At 40.1% G+C, this 22,987-nt stretch overlaps 1 protein-coding gene across 2 annotated transcripts; it reads right to left on the reverse strand.

Annotated features, from left to right (window-relative positions):
- Nucleotides 1-647: 647 nt before the first annotated feature.
- Nucleotides 648-21,269, reverse strand: DRG1 (developmentally regulated GTP binding protein 1). 2 transcript variants are annotated; one of them, XM_036074602.2, is made up of 9 exons: nucleotides 21,103-21,269; nucleotides 20,068-20,191; nucleotides 18,333-18,508; nucleotides 12,013-12,082; nucleotides 9,419-9,588; nucleotides 6,261-6,391; nucleotides 4,894-5,061; nucleotides 4,500-4,622; nucleotides 648-964 (listed from the first exon to the last, which is right to left on the reverse strand). In XM_036074602.2, the coding sequence occupies exons 1-9, from the start codon at nucleotides 21,142-21,144 to the stop codon at nucleotides 865-867; spliced, it is 1,104 nt and encodes a 367-aa protein (XP_035930495.1). In that variant the 5' UTR covers nucleotides 21,145-21,269; the 3' UTR covers nucleotides 648-864. The 2 variants fall into 2 exon arrangements, with proteins under 2 accessions (XP_035930495.1, XP_035930496.1); XM_036074603.2 differs by having other exon boundaries at nucleotides 21,053-21,260.
- Nucleotides 21,270-22,987: the final 1,718 nt, after the last annotated feature.

Consider the following 22,987-nt stretch of genomic DNA (forward strand, 5'->3'; position numbering starts at 1 on the left):
CCTCAGTACCCTCTTAAGTAGTCTTGACCCCACCTTTCCTTCTAACATCCCACCTCCATACATATACATGTGTACACACAAACCTGCTCTGCTCAGGTAAATGAAAGGGCCCAGTGATAACAGCCAACATTCACTAAGTACTTCTACGCCAGATACTGTGCTAAGTATTTTACAACTACCACCCCCCCAATACTAACAGTCTCCACTCCAGAAGGTAAGTGCTATTACCATCTCCATGTTACATGAGAAAACAGTTATAGAGGTTGTGTAATTTATGCAGGATTTCACAGCTCATTAGAAGTGGCCATGCAATTCAAACTCTTGATGTGTCTGGTTAGAGTACTTTACTCAACTGCCACACGACACTATCTCCCATATGGACCAGCCTTGCAGGAAATAATCAGTTAACTTACATCACGTCCTTCCTCATTCCAGTATCATCTGCGAAAGACCACTTGAGAGGAGTGAAGGCCACATCCAGTTGGAAGTGTTTCCCATGACTAAACATCAAATAAGATGTTGCAGTCACATTTTTATCCATTTCACACTTAAGACCAAGCTCCCAAGTACCCCTTCTGCAGATGTCTCACTGTACATATACCCATCCTCATTCAGTCCAACCCAAAACAAATTCTGACAATGACACATGAACTGCACATAGCTGGATGGCCTACCAGGTCCTTTATGCAGTTGAATTTACAAGGTGACACCAAGTTAAGACAAAGTTCTAGCTTGGATGCCTTCATCTCCCTCCCCTGAATCCTGATCCACTGGCTGCCAAAGCTCGAAGGGGTTTGGGGTAGGGTGCTTGGTCATGGGAAAAGCTGCTATGGTTGGCCCAGCACATGGGTAGAGGGGAAGGTTTCATTTCTTCACAATCTGAATGACATCCTCGTCCTCCAATGTATGATCTTTACCCACTTTTTGAGGATTGTGTTTCACAGACAGACCCCAGACCAGAGCGCTGTATGGAAGGGAAAAAAAAATAGTCAGTGTAAATAATCATCTCACTTCTACCTTAGCTACCAGGGTGCCATCTTTCTGCTTAGATTTAGCATTCCAGCTCTTAAGAACCATAGGCTTGCAACATCGCCCCTCCCCAGTCAAGGACCACATTCAAAGCCCACAGGCATTAGCTTCCCCAGCAGTATGGCACAATGGAGCCTTCACATACAAAGTGGCAAAGACTTCTAAAGTTGTGTGGTTCCTCTTGTTCCAGAGCCAACTTAGGAAGGTCAAAGAGAAAAAACAAACGAGAAATGTGACAAGACTAGTTTAAAATTAAAAGGAGAAAGCATGGGTTTGATATAGAAAAATACTCTGAAATAATTCAGATTAGAAATTGGTTCTTACAATGTCAGTTATAGATTGTTACAGAATACCAGTTTTTATTGGGTCTACTAAAACCACCAGTGCGTACTAATAAATATAGGGCCTCCCTCCTTAGCCATGCAAGGAAAATTCTCTCTCCCTCCCAAGACACCATAACTGGTATGTTCTCCTGATTTTTTTGGAATTTACGAAGGTAATTTTTTTTTTTTTTTTAGGATTTTATTTGAGAGGGAGAAAGTGAGCGAGTGCACAAGAGCAGGGGGAGGGAGAAGCAGACTGAGCCAGCTATTTTTTTTATCTATAGGCCTCCAATACTAAAAATATGTTGTGCTAGTGATGGAAATTGGTGAACAAGACACTGAGACCTGCCTCACAAAGGCTAAGAACTATGTACCAAGGGATAGAAAATGACAGCCACATTGTTATTAATATTGCCTTTGCAACAAAACATCTTTAAAAACCTATGTTCCAGGTGCCTGGATGGCTCAGTTGATTAAGCGACTGCCTACAGCTCAGGTCATGATCCCAGGGCCCTGGGATTGAGTTCTACATCAGGCTCCCCCTGCTCTGCAGGGAGCCTGCTTCTCCCTCTGCCTCTGCCTGCCATTCCCCCTGCTTGTGCACTCTATCAAATAGATAAATAAAATCTTTAAAAAAAAAATAAAAATAAAAACCTATGTTCCGGGGCACCTGGGTGGCACAGTCAGTTAAGTGCCGACTCTTGGTTTCAGCTCAGGTCGTGATCTCAGGGTCGTGGGACAGAGCCCCACATAGGGCTCCCCACCATTTTGGTACTGTTTGCATTTTTTTCTTACACTTAAGTGCTGCTTTTTATTTTTTTAAAGATTTTATTTATTTGACAGAGACAGACACAGCGAGAGAGGGAACACAAGCATGAGGAGGAGAGGGAGAAGCAGGCTTTCCGCGGAGCAGGAAACCCAGATGCGGGGCTTGATCCCAGGACCCTGGGATCATGACCTGAGCTGAAGGCAGACACTTAACGACTGAGCCACCCAGGCGCCCCCTTTTTTTTTTTTATTATTATTACAAAGATTATTTATTTATTTGAGAGAAAGCAAGCGAGAGAGAGAACATGAGCAGGGGGAGGGGAGAGAGAGAGCAGACTCCCCACTGAGCAGGGAGCCCGACGCGGGACTTAATCCCAGGACCCTGGGATCATGACCCAAGCCAAAGACACACACTTTACCGACTGAGCCACCCAGGCGCCAGAAAACTAGTTTTTAGCAATCCTATTCAATGCTTGCAGTAACATCAGTGCCTCCCATTTTGTTGATGGCAATGTAAACAGGTCCAGCCCTTGTAGAGAGCAATGCAGCAAAACATATCAAAGGCCATATTATCATTAATCCTAGATTAAAGAAATTAAAAGGGAAAGGTCTGTGTGTGAAGACAAGAAAACTACGTAAAGTAACAATAAATAGGAAAAATGTGGTTAATAAAAATGATGTGAGTCTTGTAACAGAAAACACATAGTAAATGATTAAAGGACATGTGCATGTATTCAAGGACACAAACAGAATGCAACAAGGACAAATGTTACAATTAGTAGGTCTAAAGCTGAATTTTTTTCTATTAAGATGGTTAAAATGCTATTTGTTCCATAATTAAAAAAAAAAGGAAAATAGTGACCAAATAAAATTCTATTTGTTTGATGTCTTTTCTCCAAAATATTTTTCTCCCTTCTCATTTAATTCCCTCATTAACTTACAGTTCTAGAGGCTGAGAACAGTGTTCTGCCACCATGTAAGGCAAGACCTATATAGAAATCTATGAAGTTTGAAAAAGGAAAATAATCTAACTTCACAAGATTCTCCTTCACTGATTCAAGTATATGCCAAAATGTAAAGGTCTGAGGATAGTGGAAATTAGCACCTGCACGTGGAATACAGTTATTTTGGATAAAAGGAATGCGAAGTTTAATAAAGGTCTTTACTCTTTCAGTATTCTTAGGATCAGAAACTTTTTAAGTTTTTATCTTAATTCCAGTTAACAGTGTTATATTAGTTTCAGGTGTACAATATAATGATTCAACATATATCATCCAGTGCTCATCACAAGTGCACTATACTCCTTCATCCCCATCACCTATTTCACCCATCCCCCCAACTATCTCCCCTCTGGTAACCATCAGTTTGTTCTCTATAGTTAAGAGTCTGTTTCTTATTTTCTTTTTCCCCCCTTTGCTCGTTTGTTTCTTAAATTCCACATATGAATGAGATCATATGGTATTTGTCTTTCTCTGACTTATTTCACTTAACATTATACTCTCTAGCTCCACCCATGTCATTGCAAATGACAAGATTTCATTCTTTTTTATGGCTGAGTAATATCCTATTGTATGTATATACACCACATCTTCTCTATCCATCAACCGATGGACAAAAAATTGTTCTTGATAACTATACTACAGTTATGGGAGCTGATAATGTTAGAATAATGGTAAGGGATATAAGGAAACTCTTTGCACTATTTTTTCAACTTTTCTGTAAGTCTAAAATTAGCTCAGGGGTGCCTGGGTGGCTCAGTTGGTTGAGCATCCGACTCTTGGTTTCGGCTCAGGTCATGGTCTCAGGGTCGTGGGATCAAGCCCTGTGTCAGGCTCCGCACTCAGTAAGGAGTCTGCTTGAGATTCTCTCTCTGCCCCTGACCCCACTCATGTGTGCATGCACGCTCTCGCTCACAAATAAATAAATCTTTAGAAAAATAAAATAAGATAAATAAAATTAGCTCAATTAGCTCAAAATAAGATGTCAGAAATTTTCAGCCTGTACCAGCAATGAAAGTATATGAAGGAGATTTAGGGGCATTTACCCATGCTTAAGGTTTAGAGGGGGTCTCAGTACCCACTGGAGGCCAGTATGATGCTGGCAAGAAGAATTAACATTCGTGTTTGCCAAGAGGAAGACCAATTAACAAGAGAAAATCAGAGCCCTGTGTACTGTCAGCCCACCGACCTGACAAGGCTTTTAGAGCACTTCCTGCTCCAACTTGGCATGGTTTTAGGAAGATACTGCAGAGTTCTAACCAAGCAAACTTTTTAGCAGCCCCCCTGATGCCATTTTCTTTAATGGTAGCCTAAGAATTGCTAGTTAGTGGAATCAGGAGCTCACAGGGAAAAGAAGGCACTACATGCCCATGATACTTACTATTTAAATTCTTTGATAAGATTTTTGTGAATCTTCATGCAGAAATCCTCCACCGTAGTCCTAGAGTAAGGCAGCACCACTGGGGATGTATAATCTGGCAACTGGCCTTTGGGTTTGGTGTAACTAGAACAGAGAGGGAGCAGAGGTTGCCTACTTCTTGGAATGTTTCATGGACTGAATGCAAATCAACCCTCCATCACTCCTGAAAAGATCAGACACAGATAACCTCCAATTAAGGAAGAAAGTGTCCTCAATATGGCCTAGCAGATGACAGAAATTAATTTATTTATATCTCCAAAAAGAGATAAATTATGCACTAAGCTCCAGACGGTATCATTTTAGGATAGTCTGGTTTAATTCCTACAGCAATATGACCCTTTCCACTAAGACTTACATCCTCACTAGTTTCAGATAGTCCCAGATCTTTTCCAAGAGGTCATCAAAATTCCAGCGGTGATGGGCAGAGATGGGTACACAGTGAGGCACCTTATAGATGATATCCAATTCCTCAATGGAGATCTGATCAATCTTATTCAACACATAGATACAAGGGATATAAACTCTATAGAAGTAAAAGAAAAACAGGACATTAGTCTGGAGCTGTTGACAAGAATGTCAGTGTGATTATCAGCATCCCCTGGCCCAGGACCCCAAATCAGAGACTGCAAAACATAAGAGGCAGATCAACCCCTCAACCCCGCCTCCAAAAGGCTTCCTACCAAAATAAAGCAGAATATCCAAAAACTGAACTATGAGTTGAGAAGTAACAAAACTCAGGCCCTAGTCTCAGCCATGCAGCTAATTGAGAGGCATCATAAGGAACAAAAGCTTTGGAATCACACAGACTCAATCTACTCCCAGCTCTGTCACTTCCTAAATCTAAATACCTTGGGCAAGTCTCAGAGTCAATTTTCCCACAAAGTTGTTTTACAAACTGTAAATGTAAATATATTTTTAATAATGTATTTCATGATAATTTTTAAAATAAAAAACATAACATCTAACAATATCACAATCCTAATGTCCATATCAATATGGCAGCTAAGGTTACTATTTATAGCAAGCCACAACTTTTCAGGCTTTAACTGCTCACTTATACAGTGTCTAACTCAAAGAAATGGCCTTTGTTTTCAAATGAGAATCAAATAAATCCATCCAATAAAATAGGAACAAATGAACAGGAAAGCAACTAAACAACATTATGCTCAAATGCCAGGAAAAATTTTAACAGTGGCTTAAATTATTATTTTTTTATTATTATTTTTTAAATTTATTTTTATTTTTTATTTTACTTTTATTATTTAATTTAAAATACTAATATATATATAATTTAAAATACTAATAATATAAATTTTCATGGAATAGGGCTTCAGCTACAAACCTTCAGGTTACACTTGGAGAGAACAGATACAGCCCAGCTATATGATATATGATATATGATATGATAGCCTATAGGATTTCTCAGATGGATTAATTCTGAGAGAGCAGATTGGGAACTACTTTCTTCCACCATCATATGACACAGCTTAGGAAATGGCCTAGTTGAATTTGACTAACATAATCAAATTTCAGAGCAAAGAAGAATGTTAGAAATCAAAACCAACCCTTCAATTTACCGCTAACAAAACCAAGGCCCACTACTATTTGAGATAGTAGCACAGCCAGTTAGAATCTATGTCTTCCAGATTCATAATCCAATACTGTTTCCACTATAAGGCTTCAAATTCAAACTCGGGCACCAGACTGTACACTTAGTCATACCTGTTTCCTTCTACCACGTCGATGAGGTCATCCGCTGTGGCATCACTACGCAGTGTCACATCAGCATTGTGAATTTTGTATTCAGCCAGAATGCTCTTCACAGTTTCAGCATCCAGCTCACTCTGAGGGCACTGAATGTGCACAGAAGACAATAATTGGTCACAGAGCAAAAAAAATCTCCCAAAAGTATCTATCGTTATACCTGGATAATCCTAAGGTACAAATTCATTTCTAAAATCTGTTATTCTGGATGAGAAGAATTGACTTTTATTAGAAAATACTTAAAAACTAATAATCTGGGTGCCTGGGTGGCTCAGTTGGTTAAGTGACTGCCCTCGGCTCAGGTCATGTTCCCGGAGTCTCGGGATCGAGTCCCGCATCGGGCTCCCTGCTCAGTGGGGAGTCTGCTTCTCCCTCTCACCCTCCCCCCCCATGCTCTCTCTAATAAATAAATAAATCCTAAATAATAATAATAATAATAATAATCTTTCCAAACTCAGATGAAGGTGCTGTGGACTGAATCACTCCCACCCAAATTCATATGTTTATACTCCTAACCCCAGTATCTCAGAATGTGACTGTTATGGTTAAAGATAGGGTCTTGAAAGAGGTAAGTAACTACGTTAAAATGAGGTCATATGGATGAACCCTAATTCAATGTGACTGACATCATTAGAAGAAAGGGAGACTAGGAAACAGACACACAGAGGGAAGACCATGTGAAGACACAGGGAGAAGACAGCCATCTACAAACCCAAGTAGAGGCCTCAGAAGAAACCAACCCTGATCTCAGATATCTAGTGCCTCCAGAATTAAGACAAAATAAACTTCTGTTGTTTAAGCGACCCAATCTATGATACTTTATTATGGCAGCCTTAGCAAACAAATACTAAATGTTCAAATTCAAACATTATGACAGGATAATGAGAAAGATCTTCTGGGCAGGACAGCTTAACTCTGTGTTAGTCATATCATCTGGACCTCTAGAATGTTAAATGTTGTAGGAAATTCTCAGTCCTCAATTCTATTACTTAGAAGCAAGCAGAACTGGACAGAGTTGATCACTCCTCCAACCTGAAAGTTTCTTTACTTGGCTTCCAAGATTCCAAACTCTCCCAGTTTTCCTCCTTCTTCTGTCTAAAAAAGTCTTATTTGCTGATTCTTCCCATCTCCCAACCTATAATCACTGGAGGGGGGCTATAAGGCTCAATCCTTGAACCTCTTTTCTATTTATACTCATTTCCTAGTTATCTCAGCTAAGTTCATGGCTCTAGAGTTGCTATCCACCAAATTTACATCTCCAGCCTAGATAATTCCTCATGTCTATTTGATGGTAATACTTGGGTGTCTAGCATCTCAAACTGAATATCCTAATCTTCCCCTCCCCTCCAATCCTATTCTATTCAAAGTCTTAACATTTTAGTATTGAGAGTCTATTGTTCTAGCTCAGGAAAAAACCTTATAGTCATCTCTCTCACAAACCACATCCAATCTAGGTGTAATTCCTACCAGCTACTTTCAAAATCTTTTGATAATCAACCACTTCTCATCTCCACCACTGTTACAACTCTGGCCTGAGAAACATCACTTTGTGACTGGATTATTGCAATAACCTCTTAAATGGCTTCTTTGCTTCCATTTCTTACATTCTGTTTTTTTTTTTAAGATTTTATTTATTTATTCATGAGAGACAGAGACAGAGAGAGAGAGGCAGAGGGAGAAGCAGGCTCCCAAGGAGCAGGGAGCCCAATGCGGGACTCGATCCCAGGACCCTGAGATCATGACCTGAGCCGAAGGCAGACACTTAACCATCTGAGCCACCCAGGCGCCCCCATTTCTTATATTCTTAACCCAATCCAATCTATTCTCAACAAATAGCTAGACTGATTCCACCAAAACCTAAATCAAATCATGTTCACTCCATAGACGGGAACCCAACCAATAGTTATCCAACTCCTGCAAAGTAAAAGTACATATGCTATGACTTCATCTCTTACCACCCTCCTACTTGCTCACTCTGCTGTTCCTCAAATATGCAAAGGCATGCTCTACCTCAGGGCTTTGCACTTGGATATTCCCTCTATATGGAATGCTCTTCCCCAGGATATCCCTTTTGTTCACTCCTTCACGTCACCTCAGTGAAGACTTCTCTAATCAACTCTCCCACCAACACTTCCCATCCCTTTTCTCAGTTTATTTTTGTCCTTAGATTTATTGGTTGGAACCCAACCAATAGTTATCCAACTCCTGCAAAGTAAAAGTACATATGCTATGACTTCATCTCTTACCACCCTCCTACTTGCTCACTCTGCTTTCCTCAAATATGCAAAGGCATGCTCTACCTCAGGGCTTTGCACTTGGATATTCCCTCTATATGGAATGCTCTTCCCCAGGATATCCCTTTTGTTCACTCCTTCACGTCACCTCAGTGAAGACTTCTCTAATCAACTCTCCCACCAACACTTCCCATCCCTTTTCTCAGTTTATTTTTGTCCTTAGATTTATCATCGTCTAATATACTGTATTAACTCATTAATTTTGTTTACTACGTTTACACATAGAATGTAAGGAAAGAGATTTTTGCCTATTTTGCTCTCTCTTCCAACTTACCCCCCTGCCCAATAAGAGCCTAAAACAATGCCTTGCTCATGGTAGGCGCTCTATATATCTGTGCTGAATGAATGAAAACACAAGATATTAGCAGCCATCTACTTCATGTAAGCATTAAAACTGGTCTATACTCGGGGCGCCTGGGTGGCTCAGTCGTTAAGCATCTGCCTTCGGCTCAGGTCATGATCCTGGGATCGAGCCCCGTGTCAGGCTCCCTGCTCTGTAGGAGGCCTGCTTCTCCTTCTCCCACTCCCCCAGCTTGTGTTCCTTCTCTCGCTGTGTCTCTGTCAAATAAATAAAAATCTTAAAAAAAAAAAACAAAACTGGTCTATACTCCCATACCACATCAAATAAATAACCCAAAAGAAGAAATGAAGTTAAGTCTGAGATTGATTCTTGTCCTACTCTGAAAGTCATTACAAGGTCATTGTGTTACCTCTGTAATGCTGGCAGAAGCCAGGTAATTTCCAAAGGTCAACATCCCTGTGCCTCAATCCACTCTCGACCCCAGTCCCTTCAGCAGCCTGCCTCATATCACCTTCACTTACAGTGGCCGTGAGATTAATGCCTCCTTTATCCTTCTTCTTAAAGCCAATGTTGGGGGGTTTGCTGTTCAAGCGAATGCCAAAGCCTTCCAGCTCATTTTCAATTATCTTTTTGTGTCCCAAGGGTTTCAGGACATCCAGAACAATCAGGATCAAGTTACATGTTCGGGCCACTGAAGAATGGAAAAAAATAATTTATATCCAAGCAAAACTCACTAAAGACTTAACTAAGCCAAATACTCAAAAGCTGGGGTGGGGGGCAATGGAGTTCCATTAAGAGAAAGGATTTTTTTTATAAATACACAGACACACATGAAGTTCTTAAGGTTACCAAATTCTATGCCAGAAGTCAATTTGCAATGTGTGCCTGGTTTTCCACTGGTACATCTAGATGTGTTAACTTCTAGATACACTAGCAGAAAAACAAGTCAGAATAAAGATAAGAACCAAGGAATAACCTAAATCCCAGAAAAAGTTTAGAAAGATTTAAAACAGTAAGATTCTAAAACCGTAAGACTAGTCTTATGTCTACTTGGCATATTTTTAGTCAACTTTATTATCAGCGTAATTATACATATACACACGTATATATTACATATGTATTACATATATATTATCAGTGTAATTTACAAAAAACAAATTCTGTCCATGTTAAGCATATGGTTTAATGACAAATGTATATACCTGTGTAACCACCACAGGCAAGCAAGAGAGAGAACATTTCCATCACCTCTGAAATCAATCTTCCCCTTGATTCCCATCCAACCACTGATCTGCTTTCTGTCACCATAGGTTTGCATTTTTAAAAATTTCATATAAATGGAGTTATATGGTCTTGTGTGCCTGGCTCTCTTAATTTAGCATAATGTTTCTGATATTCATCCATGAGTAACTCCTAATACATAATTCTATAAATAGCTAAATTAATAATTCAATATAAGAGTAGACTAAAAATACTTTCAGACATGAAAAAACAATTTACCTATCATTCATCCTTTTTCGGGAAGTTTACTAAAGACTGTGCTTCAGCAAAACATGAAAGTGACCCCAAAAAAGACACTGACTCCAGGAAACAGGGGATCCCACACAAAAACACAGAAGAAAGTCTCAGGCTGATAGCCATGCAAAAAGTCTATAGCTGCACTGTCCAATACAGACTCCACTAGCCACCTGGGGCTATTTAAACTAATTAAAATGAAATAAAATTTGAAATTCAGTTCCTCAATTACACTAGGCTCATTTAAAGCACTCAATAACCACACACGCCTAGGGGCTACAATACTGGAGAGCACAAATTCAGACCACTTCCTCTACTGGACAGTGCTGATCTAGAAAGCAACCAATCCAGATTAAAGCAAGAAGACAGGGTACACGAGGGTACTGTCAGGGTTGTGGGGAAAGAACGAAATCACTAAGACTGTATTTGGAGCTATATTTAACTATACAGAAGAATACTGACTGATAGGCATTTGATCTGTTAGAACATCTGAAAATTAGCAAACACAGAAAAGTAAATAAAACAAAACAAAAAAAGAAACATTAACTCCATGAAAAACAAATTTCAAAAAGACTTCAAGAGAAAAGAATTAGCATTGAACAAAAGTTACATATTCGTTACATAATAATGTAAACTATGACTGATAAGTTAACTAAAAACTGTGATATAATTTATTTTAAAGAAAGGAGAGGGCAGCACCTAGCTGGCTCAGTCAGTGGAGCATGTGACTCTTGATCTAGGGGTTATAAGTTGGAGCCCCATGTTGGGTGTAGAGATTACTTAAAAATAAAATAAAAAAAAAAAGAATGGGAATAAAGGTGTAGAGTGTAAGAGAGCTAATTCTCCACCATAACATGAAATCAATAGATGGTATCTAAAATTAATTAATCGTGAAATAGCAATATAAGCATAATATTTGAAAATATGAAGGTAAGTAACAGAAGAAACAGTTGAAGAGTTGATAACAGTTGCCAATGGGGAATGACAGTGGAGGTGAGGAAAGGTGGGGAAGCAGATTGTTGCAATTTATGATGAGCCTTTTATAATATTTTACTTCAAGTAAAAGAAGAAAAGAAGGAAAGGCATGGGTGGGAGTCAGGAAACCCAAGTTCTAGTTCTGAATAGGCCACAACCAGTGCAACAATGGACTGAAGCACTTCACTTCTCCCGTCCTTAGTGTTTCTCCTCAAATGGAGATCTGGACTGTTACTCTCTGAGGTCCCTTCAAGTTCTGACATTCTACTCCAGTAAGAAGTCAGATAAGGGCTGCCTGGGTGGCTCAGATGGTTAAGCATCTGCCTTCAGCTCAGGTCATGATCCCAGGGTCCTGGGATCGAGCCCCACATCGGGCTCCTGGCTCAGCAAGGAGCCTGCTTCTCCCTCTCCCTCTGCCTCTCTCCCTGCTCATGCTTTCTCTCTCTCTCTGTATCTCTGTGTCTCAAATGAATAAATAAAATCTTTAAAAAAAAAAAAAAAAAAAAGTCAGATAAAACTACGCCCTTCACTGTGTTAAAATCTCTTAAGTCCAACAGTCCCCAACTAAAGGAATAGTGCCCAATAAAGGGATGATATCCCAGGATGGTGGCCCTGGACCACTCACCTGCAATGACTTGACGGCCTCTACCTTTCCCATCCTTGGCACCCTCAATGATACCTGGAAGATCCAGGAGCTGCAAGATTAAGGATAGGGTAAAGGCGAGAAGGGAAAAAGAAGTCATAAATCTGAACCGATCAAACAGAATGATTTATTTTTCAAGTATCCAAAGTATAAAAGATCCAAATCCAACCTTCCTTATAAGTTGAGTGTACATAACTTTTACTATGTTTTTTTTTAAGATTTTATTTATTTATTTGACAGACAGAGACACAGGGAGAAAAGGAACACAAGCAGGGGGAGTGGGAGAGGGAGAAGCAGGCTTCCCGCTGAGCAGGGAGCCCAATGCAGGGCTCAATCTCAGGACCCTGGGATCATGACCCAAGCTGAAGGCAGACGCTTAACAACTGAGCCACCCAGGCGCCCCTTACTATGCATTTAAATGTCAGTTTTTTATATACTTTTTAAAATGCAAGTTTTTTTTTTAATATACTTTACCTAGTTTAAAATGCCTAACAGCCCTGAGATAAGGATATTAGCTGAGGTTCACAGAGGTTAAGTGATTTGCCCAAAATCACAATCCTAATAAATCAAATAAGATTATGGCTCACATTTTGAGGGCCAAATCCATTATTCTACATTAATATCTTCTAGGGGCGCCTGGGTGGCTCAGTCGGTTAAGTGTCTGATGCTTGATTTTGGCTCAGGTCATGATCTCAGGGTTGTGAGATCAAACCCCACGCATGGAGCCTACTTAAGATTGTTTCTCTCCCTCTGCTCCCCACCACCTCTCTAAAGTAAATAAGTAAATAATATATATATAATACATATATATTTTTATATATAATATTAGAACATACATATTATCTTCTAATACTCCTTCTTTTCAGAAGGTTGAGCCTCCACATCAATTCCTTACTGTAGATAATAGTTGAATCTTGATATTCACGTGATACATACTGAGAGCTTTGCAAATCCTCCAAATTCCCCAATTCACAAAAATTTCTCCAGTCATTCTTAATTAGGCGAGCACATAATAATCACCTGTAAAACCATCAAAAATGCAGATATCCAAGCCCCATCCTTACAAATTCTAATTTAGAAGGGCAAAGGAGGGTTCAGATATTGATCTATATACTTCAAAAGATTCCACGGGTGACTCTGATGTGTGTCCCTAATTGAAAATGACTGCTTAATTGCCCAGAAAATGCAGTAAAGGGAAAAACTTCACAGAATTCATAGTGTATGTACATAACAATGAGAACATAAAAACCAACTTTTGCACACAAATCAAATGCACATCTCAGCAAAATTACAAACTATTAGTTATACCTTAAAGAGTCCACTGAAAACAGTTAAGAGCATATATAAAATCTGAAAATATCAAGGGTCCTCTGTATGGCCAATATTGAATTATCCACATGAACGGACCAGAACCAGAGTGGCAGCTTATCAAAACATCATTTAAAACCAGTCTTTGCTATAAGCCTATCTGACATTATAAAAATATACTTTACATTAAATAAACCACAATGGGGGCACCTGGCTAGCTCAGTTGGAAGACTCTTGATCTCTGAGTCTTGATGAGCCCCACAATGGATGTAGATTACTTACAATGAATAAATTTTAAAAATAACTAAATAAACCAAAATGAAGAAACTAATTCAGGAGGTGCTTAGACAGTTCAACTTTTCCTTTCAAGAGCCTACTCAAAGTTCCTCCCTATTCTTCACTAAATAAATGTTACATCCTCTAAGACTAATACAACACACCCAACTGAGCTACCCTTTTATAATTTATGTTGAATACATCAGACCTGACTTGGAAACATTAGTTATACTGATTTACAAGGCTACATGGGAAATAATGAGCACACCAGATCTTGATTTCTAAACACCATTTTCCAATAAAAGAAACTAGAGCTCCTTCAGAAGTGGTTGATTTCAGGCCTGGAGCAGGGAAAAATCTAAGATTAGCATGGAACATCATGTCATGCCAAAAAAGAAAGTATTCATAAAAAGATGGGGGCTTATGGAAAGTACACAGGAGCCAACCTGAAGGAGTTCCTAATTATCAAAGCTGGAACAAAACGAGTAACAAAATAATGGTAGTACTGGATTATAACCCATAAAATAAAATAAATATCCACAAGCCCACATTGATACATATTACTGAATAAATGAGAGAAGGAACAGCTCTTCCAATTAGCAGAATTCTAATTAATAACATGTAGTAAGAAAGAGAAAAATAAAGATTCGGCATTAGGCAAGAAGCAGAGTAATAACTGCTGCAGAGAGGATCCAGATGGATGCTAAAATGAGTGGGCAAGTTTGAGAGAGAGGATTTGTATCTTCTCAAAATACCTCTTCCAAGATATTTAACTACAAAAAAAAGATAATAATTTTTTAAAAAAGAAAGATAATAGCTTTACAGTAGAGAAATCCTGCAGATACCACCAAACTGATGGGACGTCAACATCACCAATTAAGACATATAACATCATGAATCCTGTAAGATGCACTGAGAAGGACACACCATCATTTCATTGTATTCTAGACAAAATACTTAATACCTCAATCTAATTATGAGAAAACACCTGACAAACCCAAACTAAGGGACATTCTACAAAATAACTAATCAATACTCATTAAGTGTCAAGGTCTTAAAGGACAGGACTGAGAAACTATTACAGATGGCAGGAGAATAAGGAAGAATAACTAAACGCAACACAGGATGATCTCCAATAAAATCTTGGAAAAGGATGCTGGTGGGAAAATTGGTAATATTTGAATAAGATCTGTAGTCTAGGGACTACTGCATCAATGTTAATCTATTCCTGATAATTCTGTGATTATGTAGGATGTTCACATAAGGGGCAGCAACATGAATGATACAAGAGAACCTCAAAATAATTATGTTGAATGAAAGAAGCCACCCAAAAGAAAGTACATTTATATTTACACATGGTCTTATTTATATAAAACTCAAAATATAAACTAATCTGTACTGATAAAATGTAGATAAGTAATTGCTTGGAGATGAAGGGGACCAGGAGGGAAGGGGCATGCAGAAACTTTTGGGGATGCTGCGTTCATGATCTTGATTGTGGTAATGTTTTCACCAGCATATAACTATGTCAAAACTTAGCAAACTGTATACTTTTCTGCAGTTTATTGTATGTGAATTATACCTCAATAAACACGTTTGAAAAAACAAAAAGTTCATCCATCAGTTGTTCCTAGAAATTAAGTCTAGAGTCTACTTCTTCAACTCTCCCGAAGATTCTACAATCTATTTCTAACACTTAGTAAATCCAAGTCTGCTAAAAAATATATTACTTATGCTAAAAATATATATATATACACACACACATATATTACATCAGCAAAAGGCTTTAATGTATATTGAGCCTAGCTAATGTTCTCAAGAACTCAAAAAGGAAAATCCATCTGGATAATCTAAAACTCTTAAACCTAGAATATGGCTTTAAAAGACTGTCTGAAAGAGAGAATATTACACTAAGAGAAAAGAGCACAGGCTTTCTAACTATCTCAACTGAAAACAAGGAAATTTATTGAAGCCCCTACAAAAGTAAAAAAACCTAAATTTAACTTTTCTTGACAGGGAAATATTTTTAAGGTTACATCAAACTATTTAAATGTGGCAACTAAATTTCAGACAATATCAAGGTGTTATGGCTGTAGACATAGCAACTAAATTTCATTCAATAAAATAACCTATGCTTTACATATCTGAATTTCATATTACAACCAAGAGATAAGAAAAGAACATATATATTTTTTTAAATCATGAAACTGTAGGATTTTAAGAATTCAACGTTAAACTAACACAAACCCAAATGCCTTTAGAGGTTAAAGCAGTTAAATGTGCAAGTCAATTATTTATATAGGACAACAGGAATCCCAGGGACCCTAGAAAGTTAAAATAAGCCCCATAATTTTTAAAACTGAACATCCATTCTGCAGGCTAATCTCTGCCTATGTGATAAGTGGTGGTTCTAGTCACTACTTAAAACACCTCCAGACACAGTAATTTATTACCTCAAGAGGTACCATTCCATTTTCAGGCACCTTTACTGTTAAAAACATCATCCTTCCTAACAAAAAACCAGAAATCTCCCTCCTTATAATTCTTATTAAATGGTTCTAATTCTGTATACCTCTCCCTCCATGTCACAGATAATGAGTACTCTGCCACAAAACAGCAATTTAAAAAACATTCAAGGGGGGGCGCCTAGCTCAGTCATTAAGCGTCTGCCTTCAGCTCAGGTCATGGTCCCGGGGTCCTGGGATAGAGCCCCACATCGAGCCCCACATCGAGCCCCACATCGGGCTCTCTGCTCAGCGGGAAGCCTGCTTCTCCCTCTCCCACTCCCCCTGCTTGTGTTCCCTCTCTCGCTGTGTCTCTGTCAAATAAATAAATAAAATCTTTAAAAAATAATAATAAAATAAAAATAAATAAAAAACATTCAAGGTTAGTCATTTTCATCCTGTTATGTACATCTTAACTTGGTTTCTAGAGAAAGTCAGGGGGCGGGGGGGAAGGAGAGTGCACAGGCAGAAAAGAAAACATCATGCAAGAAAGGGGGGAAAAAAACCTAACAGGTCAGGAGACACAAATGAATGCTTTGTAGGAAAGACAAGGAAAGAGAGGGTTAAATAGTTCTTTATTCTGATATATTCAAAAGCTCTGAAAGAGGTGTCAAGAACATCTCATCAGGGAAGAAGTTATTCTCTGAGCTGCCAAAACTGTGATTATCACCAAGACTCTAAAACCAGATGGCATCAAGCAGTGGTCCAGATATGCTCAAGCATCCTCATTCTTGTTACATACATTTGGACATGGAATCCCTGAAAGGTCCATGTCCCAACACAGTCTCTGCATGGGCAGGGAAAAAAGCCATTGAAAATACCACCAGGACACTGGTCCCTTCCTACTTCAGATTAATAAAGAAGCACAAATGCACATCACAACTCACTGTGTAGCTCAGGAGGGAAAACAAATGCTTTTACCAACAATTTCCAAAAAACGAGCCAAGGTACTCTGGGGCACCACACAGAACTTAAGGGTACCATGGGCTATTCTAAGTTTTCAAGAGAAACAACAATTCTTGATATATGTCAGACAATAAAGGAACTACTAGCTCCACAGAGCTCTCAATTTCAACATTACATCCTACTACATTGCTTTCAATTACGTCATATCCAAAACTTTGAGAAGTTAGACTTTTTCATCAGTTGCTATAATAAAAAAGCACCACACAAAAATCAATGTAGAAAAGGAAACAAATGTGGTTGTATCCAATCTGATTCCAAAGTTTGAGAAGTTATGTGGTACCCAACAGTGCACACATCCCACTGGTAAATAAATAACTGTGGCGGTAAGGACATAAATACTTAAGTTGTTTGGACCTAACAAACGGAACCATTACGTATTTCTTTTGGCCTGGGGCGCGATAAAAAAAAGTTCCTGGGACAAGAAAAGGTGTCAGGAAATAACTACTGAGACACTAAGGGTGCTGTGAGCCAAGAAAGCCTGGGAACCTCCAGCCTAGATTCAAATGTCATAGAATTCAGAATCTTGCCTTCTTAGCTGTGCAGCCAATAAGAATATGACCCATTAAAGCTTACATTTACATACACCTTCTTTCATACCCAAAGGGACTCTTCATTTGGTAGCCCTAAATCCATCACCTATCTAAGAAAAACTTCTCAGGACACCAACTTCATTAGGCCTCACAGACAAGAATTATCTTCTAAAAAGGATCTCACCAAAGAATACAAAAATAAAAAATAAAAAGGATCTTACGTTATTTCTTTATTAGAAAGTTTCTGATGGTTCCTAGCTACATATAAGATAAAAATCAACTTCCTTAGCAGGCACACAAGGCCATTCATAATTCAGCCCCAACCTACTTTTCCAGATTCAGTTTCTACCACTCCTGCCCCACGCCTCAGCTTGCACCACAGCAAGCTATTTACCATTATGGCTGCCTGAAATTGCCCTTCACCTTCTCTGGCTGATGAAATTCTACCTGAATTTCAAGACCCACCTGCACTGTCATTTTCTACATGAAGCTTTTTTAGTCTTACCAGACCTTCCCCCAATATTCTCAGGTGAAAAAGTAATCCCTTCTTTCTCTGTGTTTTCACAAACACTATCCCACTGTGTTATGTACCGTTCTATCTTCCTTGCTAAACAGGAAGGGCCTAGTAGATCAAAGATCAGGTCTAACATACAGAGAGCTTCTTAAATGAATGAAAGAATGGATTTCTTCCCATCTGTGGCCTACCGGCCTGACTCACCTGGATCTTGGCACCTTTGTATCTGATGACACCAGGCACAGTGGTCAGAGTAGTGAACTCATAGGCTGCCACCTCAGAATATACCCCTGCCAGGTTACTAAGCAGTGTTGACTTCCCCACTGATGGAAAACCCACAAACCCAATTCGAGCATCACCTGTCTTGGCCACATCAAAACCTAAAACATCAATAAATATCAAAAAGAAGAGGAAAGTTATCTCTTAAAGTGTTGAGATTCATGAAATTCCTTTCACATTCTGGTAGCCTATCTATCTAGGACATATTTCTCCAACTTCTCCAACTTTCTCTCCAGAACTTAAGCAAACAAAATAGCAATTAACATTGTTTATTTATTTTTAGATTTTATCTATTTATTTGAGACAGAGAGAGAGCACAACCAGGGGGGAGGAGGAGAGGGAGAAGCAGACTCCACGCCAAGCAGGGAGCCGAAGGCAGATGCTTAACTGACTAAACCACCCAGGTGCCCCTAACATTGTTTAATGGAATATTTATTTAGAAACTTTATTCCTCTACCACTTACACTATTATACACCTTTCTGGTACCCATAGTATTCAACACTCAAAGATTATATAATAATTGATCTAAAAATGGGTGGGGCGCCTGGGTGGCTCAGTTAAGCTGCCAGCCAACTCTTGATTTTGGTTCAGGTCATGATCTCAGGGTTAAGAGATCAAGCCCAACACTGAGCTCTGCGCTCAGGACAGTCTGCTTATCCTTGCCCCCTCCCCCCGCCCCCATTTGTGTGTTTGTGTCTGTGTGTGTGTGCTCTCTTTCTCTCAAATAAATAAAATCTTTTAAAAATGGGTTTCTTCATATGTGGAATATAAGAAACAAAAGCAAAAAGAGAGAAACAAAAAATGAGACTCTTAAACATAGAGAACAGATGGCCACTAGAAGGAAGGTGGGGGGATGGGTGAAAAAGGTGAAGGGGATTAAGAGCCCATGTAGTGTGATGAGCACTGAGTAAGTATTGTTGAATCACTATATCGTACACCTGAAACTAATATAAGTTTGTTAATGTTACTAGAATTAAAAACAAATTTAAAGTAAAAAAGTAAGTTTTTAAAAAATAAAATAAAATAAAAATGGGTTTCTTTTTTGTCTTACAAACTTTAGAAACTATGTGACTGACTGGATTTCTTTCTTTCTTTTTTTTTTATGGCTGCAAACAACTTCAAAGCCAAATTCGTGGCCCTCCTCTAGGAAGTATAGACTTTATGACATTATTTTTGGTCCTAACCTTATCTCTCTTGGGTTCAAATTATCCTTCATACCTTCACTCCCCTTTGCATCAATTTCCTTACTTATTTTTTACCTTGTTGATGTATGTATTTACATATTCCTGTAAGCCAATGAAAACCTATTTTGAATCAATATTAGGATATACACAGGGGTGCCTGGCTGGCTCAGTTGGAAGAGGATGCAACTCTTGATCTCAAGATCTTGAGTTCGGGACACACGTTGGGTGTAGAGATTATTTTAAAAAATAAACTTAAAAAAATACAGGATATACATAAAACTCTAGTTTATCACTTAGACAACATTCATTTGCCTTTGAAACCAGCAGAATAAACACAACTCATGAATTAAGGATTAGAAAATACAAACCTACTATCATAGAAATTTTAAAATTACTTTTAAACCATATACCTATATTATTTCGACAGAAATTACACCAAAAAAAAAAAAACCCAATATTGAAGAAAAACACAAACCTTCTCCTGGCCCACCACCACCACCACCTTTTGGGGTAATGAGCTCTCTACGAAGCTTAGCAAGGCGAGCCTTAAGCAGCCCTAAGTGGTGTGCTGTGGCCTTGTTCTTTTGAGTCCGAGCCATCTGTAAGAGAGGAATCACAGCCATAAATCAGAAGCAGTTCCTACAAGGTAAAATATCCAGAATGAACGCTCCCCCAACTGGGAATGATTTTCTTCTAGATCCTACCTGATGTCAATATGTCCATTTTAGTCAGACTTAAAAAAGAGTGAAAAGTCATTCTCTTTATTACCCAGCCCATTCCCCTCATTACAGAGCAAACAACTGAGGCCCAAAGAGAAGAGACATGACCAAGGTCACTGCAATTGGCACCCACAGATCAGACTAAAACTCAACTGCGGAGTCCTTTTCTACTGCTTGAACCTGGTATGCACCATCTGAAATAAGGTCACCACTTTCCGGATTTTAAAGAGCTCTGAGCACTTCAGACAATAGAATCACACAGTAATTCAGGTGGAATCAATAGCTACTGCAGATGTTATCCCACATCCATTCCTGGGAGCAATACTCTGGGAAACGCGGTCTTCAAAGTAGAGATTGGGGAGAGGAGGATGGGTTTTGGGAGATGATGAAAGATACTGAAGTGCGTGAGCGGATCAGGGCTGGAGCAGCCGGGCGGAGAGGACTGTGTTGCTCACAGAAAAGGAAGACTGAGAGGATCGATGTTCGGACAGGAGCCGGACACGGAACGGGATACCGACCAAGGAGCAGGGGTGTGGAACGCGGGCCCCGGCTGAGGGGAGTCGAGGGGCTCCAGCAGAGGCTGAGGGGAGTCGGGGAACGCAGGACCGGGAAGAGGGGAGTCGGGGGACCCGGGCCGGAACTAAGCGGAGTCGGGGGACTCGGGGCCCGGATGAGGGGAGTCGGAGAACGCTGGGCCGGTCCTGACGCGGCTAAAGGGAGTATAGGCAAGAGCAACGCTACCTAAAAAGGAACACTCCGAGGGAGAGTGAAGCGCCAGCTGTGCCTATTACCTCGGCTTCGATCTCCGCAATCTTGGCTAAGGTGCTGCTCATGGTGGCGAGTCACGGGGCGTTGGGGGGAGAGCGTAGTAGCCTCCGCACAGACTACTTCCCCTCACACAACCGCGGGGGTACCTGCCAAGGCCACCAGGCGCTACTGCAACGCGCAAGCGCGGTACTTCCTACTTCTCGCGAGAGAGTTCCGCTCGAGGCTCTCCGCGAGATGTACAGTTTGGAGTGGTCTCCTCCCCCTCAACCAACCCCGCCCCGTCCCGCGAGCCAGCGCGGTGTCATAGAGCCCGCGGGAGTGGGGGCCAGAGAGGCCGCCCGGGTCTGTGCCTCCCCGAGCGCGCGGAGGGTCGCGCGCCGCTCGGCCCCGCCTCGCCGGACCTGCGCCCACGCACTGTTCCGCGCCCGACGTCGGGCGCGTGGTGCGGGAGGAGTATTTTCTCGTTACTGCCGCCTAGGCCCGCAGCCCTCCGACCCAGGGCGTGAGCGAAAAGCGCACTCAAGCCATCTACTCCTCTTCCTCGCCAGCAGCGACGGGCCCTGAGGTCCCCTTTTCACAGCCAGGGAGAGACCCCGGCGGACTCCTCGGCCTCGTGGATTGAATAGAGACTAATCTTCGAAAGGCCTATCTGGCCCACTTGAAAAAAAAAAAAATGCCCCCTTTCAATCACTCAAAACTATATTTAGGTGTCTGTTTTGTTTATCCCCAACCCCGAGTACAGTGCGTAGCACGTGGTGAGCCTGCAGTAAATGGGTGATTGATTGAATAATTGCCAGAGAATCAGTGCTTGCAACATAGCTTGTAATACTGAAAAATTTGAAGCTATGTTAAGGCCCATCAGTAGGGAAATGGATAAATAATGGTACCTCTATGCTGTGAAATACTATTGCAACCATTAAAACGTCGATCTGTGTGGTCTGACTGGAATAATGTCCAGGACATACTGTTTAAAAAAGAATAAACTGCACCTATGTTGTGATCCCATTTATTTTACTTTTAAATGAGTTGTTTATATAGGTGTACTTGTATGAAAGTGCATTGTTTAAAGGTCTGAATAAAAGCATACAGCCTCAAGCTCTTAGTGGGATGCAAGGAAAGAGGGAGAAAGACTTTTCACTTGTTACTCTACGTATCTGTGTCTTTTGAATTTTTTAAAAAGATGAATGTTATCCATGTATTACGTGTGTAATAATAAAATTAAAAATTTCAAAAGACTCCTCTTCCCCCAAGTGTCTTGTGAAGAGGAAGCCAGGACATCCAGGAGCTATGTGCTGGTTTTGAAAGCTGCTTCCTGTGGGATCAATGAATTCTTGTTGATAGATTAATTGATCCACCGGGAGTCCGCAGGCTAGGCTTAACCCACACGGCTGGCCTCCACTCAGCCCTGGGAGGGAAGATTATTTATTTAAATTTGTAAGTAAGAGCAATTCCAACTTGCCAGAAACAGAAAAGGAGGTTGTATCAGGCATAAGGGAGGGAATGGGGAAAAGAAAGCTTTTACAGAAGGTCCCCAAAGGACCCAGGAGTTTCATTCTTTTCTTTAACCTCAGCCTTTTCATAAATAAATTAAGGGGTGATGAGGTAATTAGATGCTGTAGCATCAGTAATGGAAGAGGAAGAAGAGGAGAGGAAGTCTAGCTGGAATGGGATATGATGATAGATCAATCTTAAAAGACAGATAAAATCAAATCAGCAGGCCCTTCCTAACTCGAAGTACTTAAGGAATTAATTGGCTGACAGTATCAGGGGCATCACTGCTCCATGAGTAGATTCTCCTTAGCAAATCTGTTACAGGAGGCCTGCAGTTAAAAACTTCATTGCTCAAGGACACCCCAGGACCCACCCCGGGGGCCCTGAGCTGTGCCAAAGGGTAATATCTCCCCCAGG

This window comes from Halichoerus grypus, chromosome 13, assembly GCF_964656455.1.
Source record: "Halichoerus grypus chromosome 13, mHalGry1.hap1.1, whole genome shotgun sequence".
Lineage (NCBI taxonomy): Eukaryota > Metazoa > Chordata > Mammalia > Carnivora > Phocidae > Halichoerus > Halichoerus grypus.

Coding starts and splice junctions, on each gene's coding strand:
- DRG1 (XM_036074602.2), bottom strand. CDS start 21,144: ATGAGCAGCACCTTAGCCAAGATTGCGGAGATCGAAGCCGAG. Junction 12,083..18,332: donor ACAAAGGTGCCAAGATCCAG/GTGAGTCAGGCC, acceptor TTAATCTTGCAG/CTCCTGGATCTTCCAGGTAT. Junction 6,392..9,418: donor GCATTAATCTCACGGCCACT/GTAAGTGAAGGT, acceptor GTGCACATTCAG/TGCCCTCAGAGTGAGCTGGA.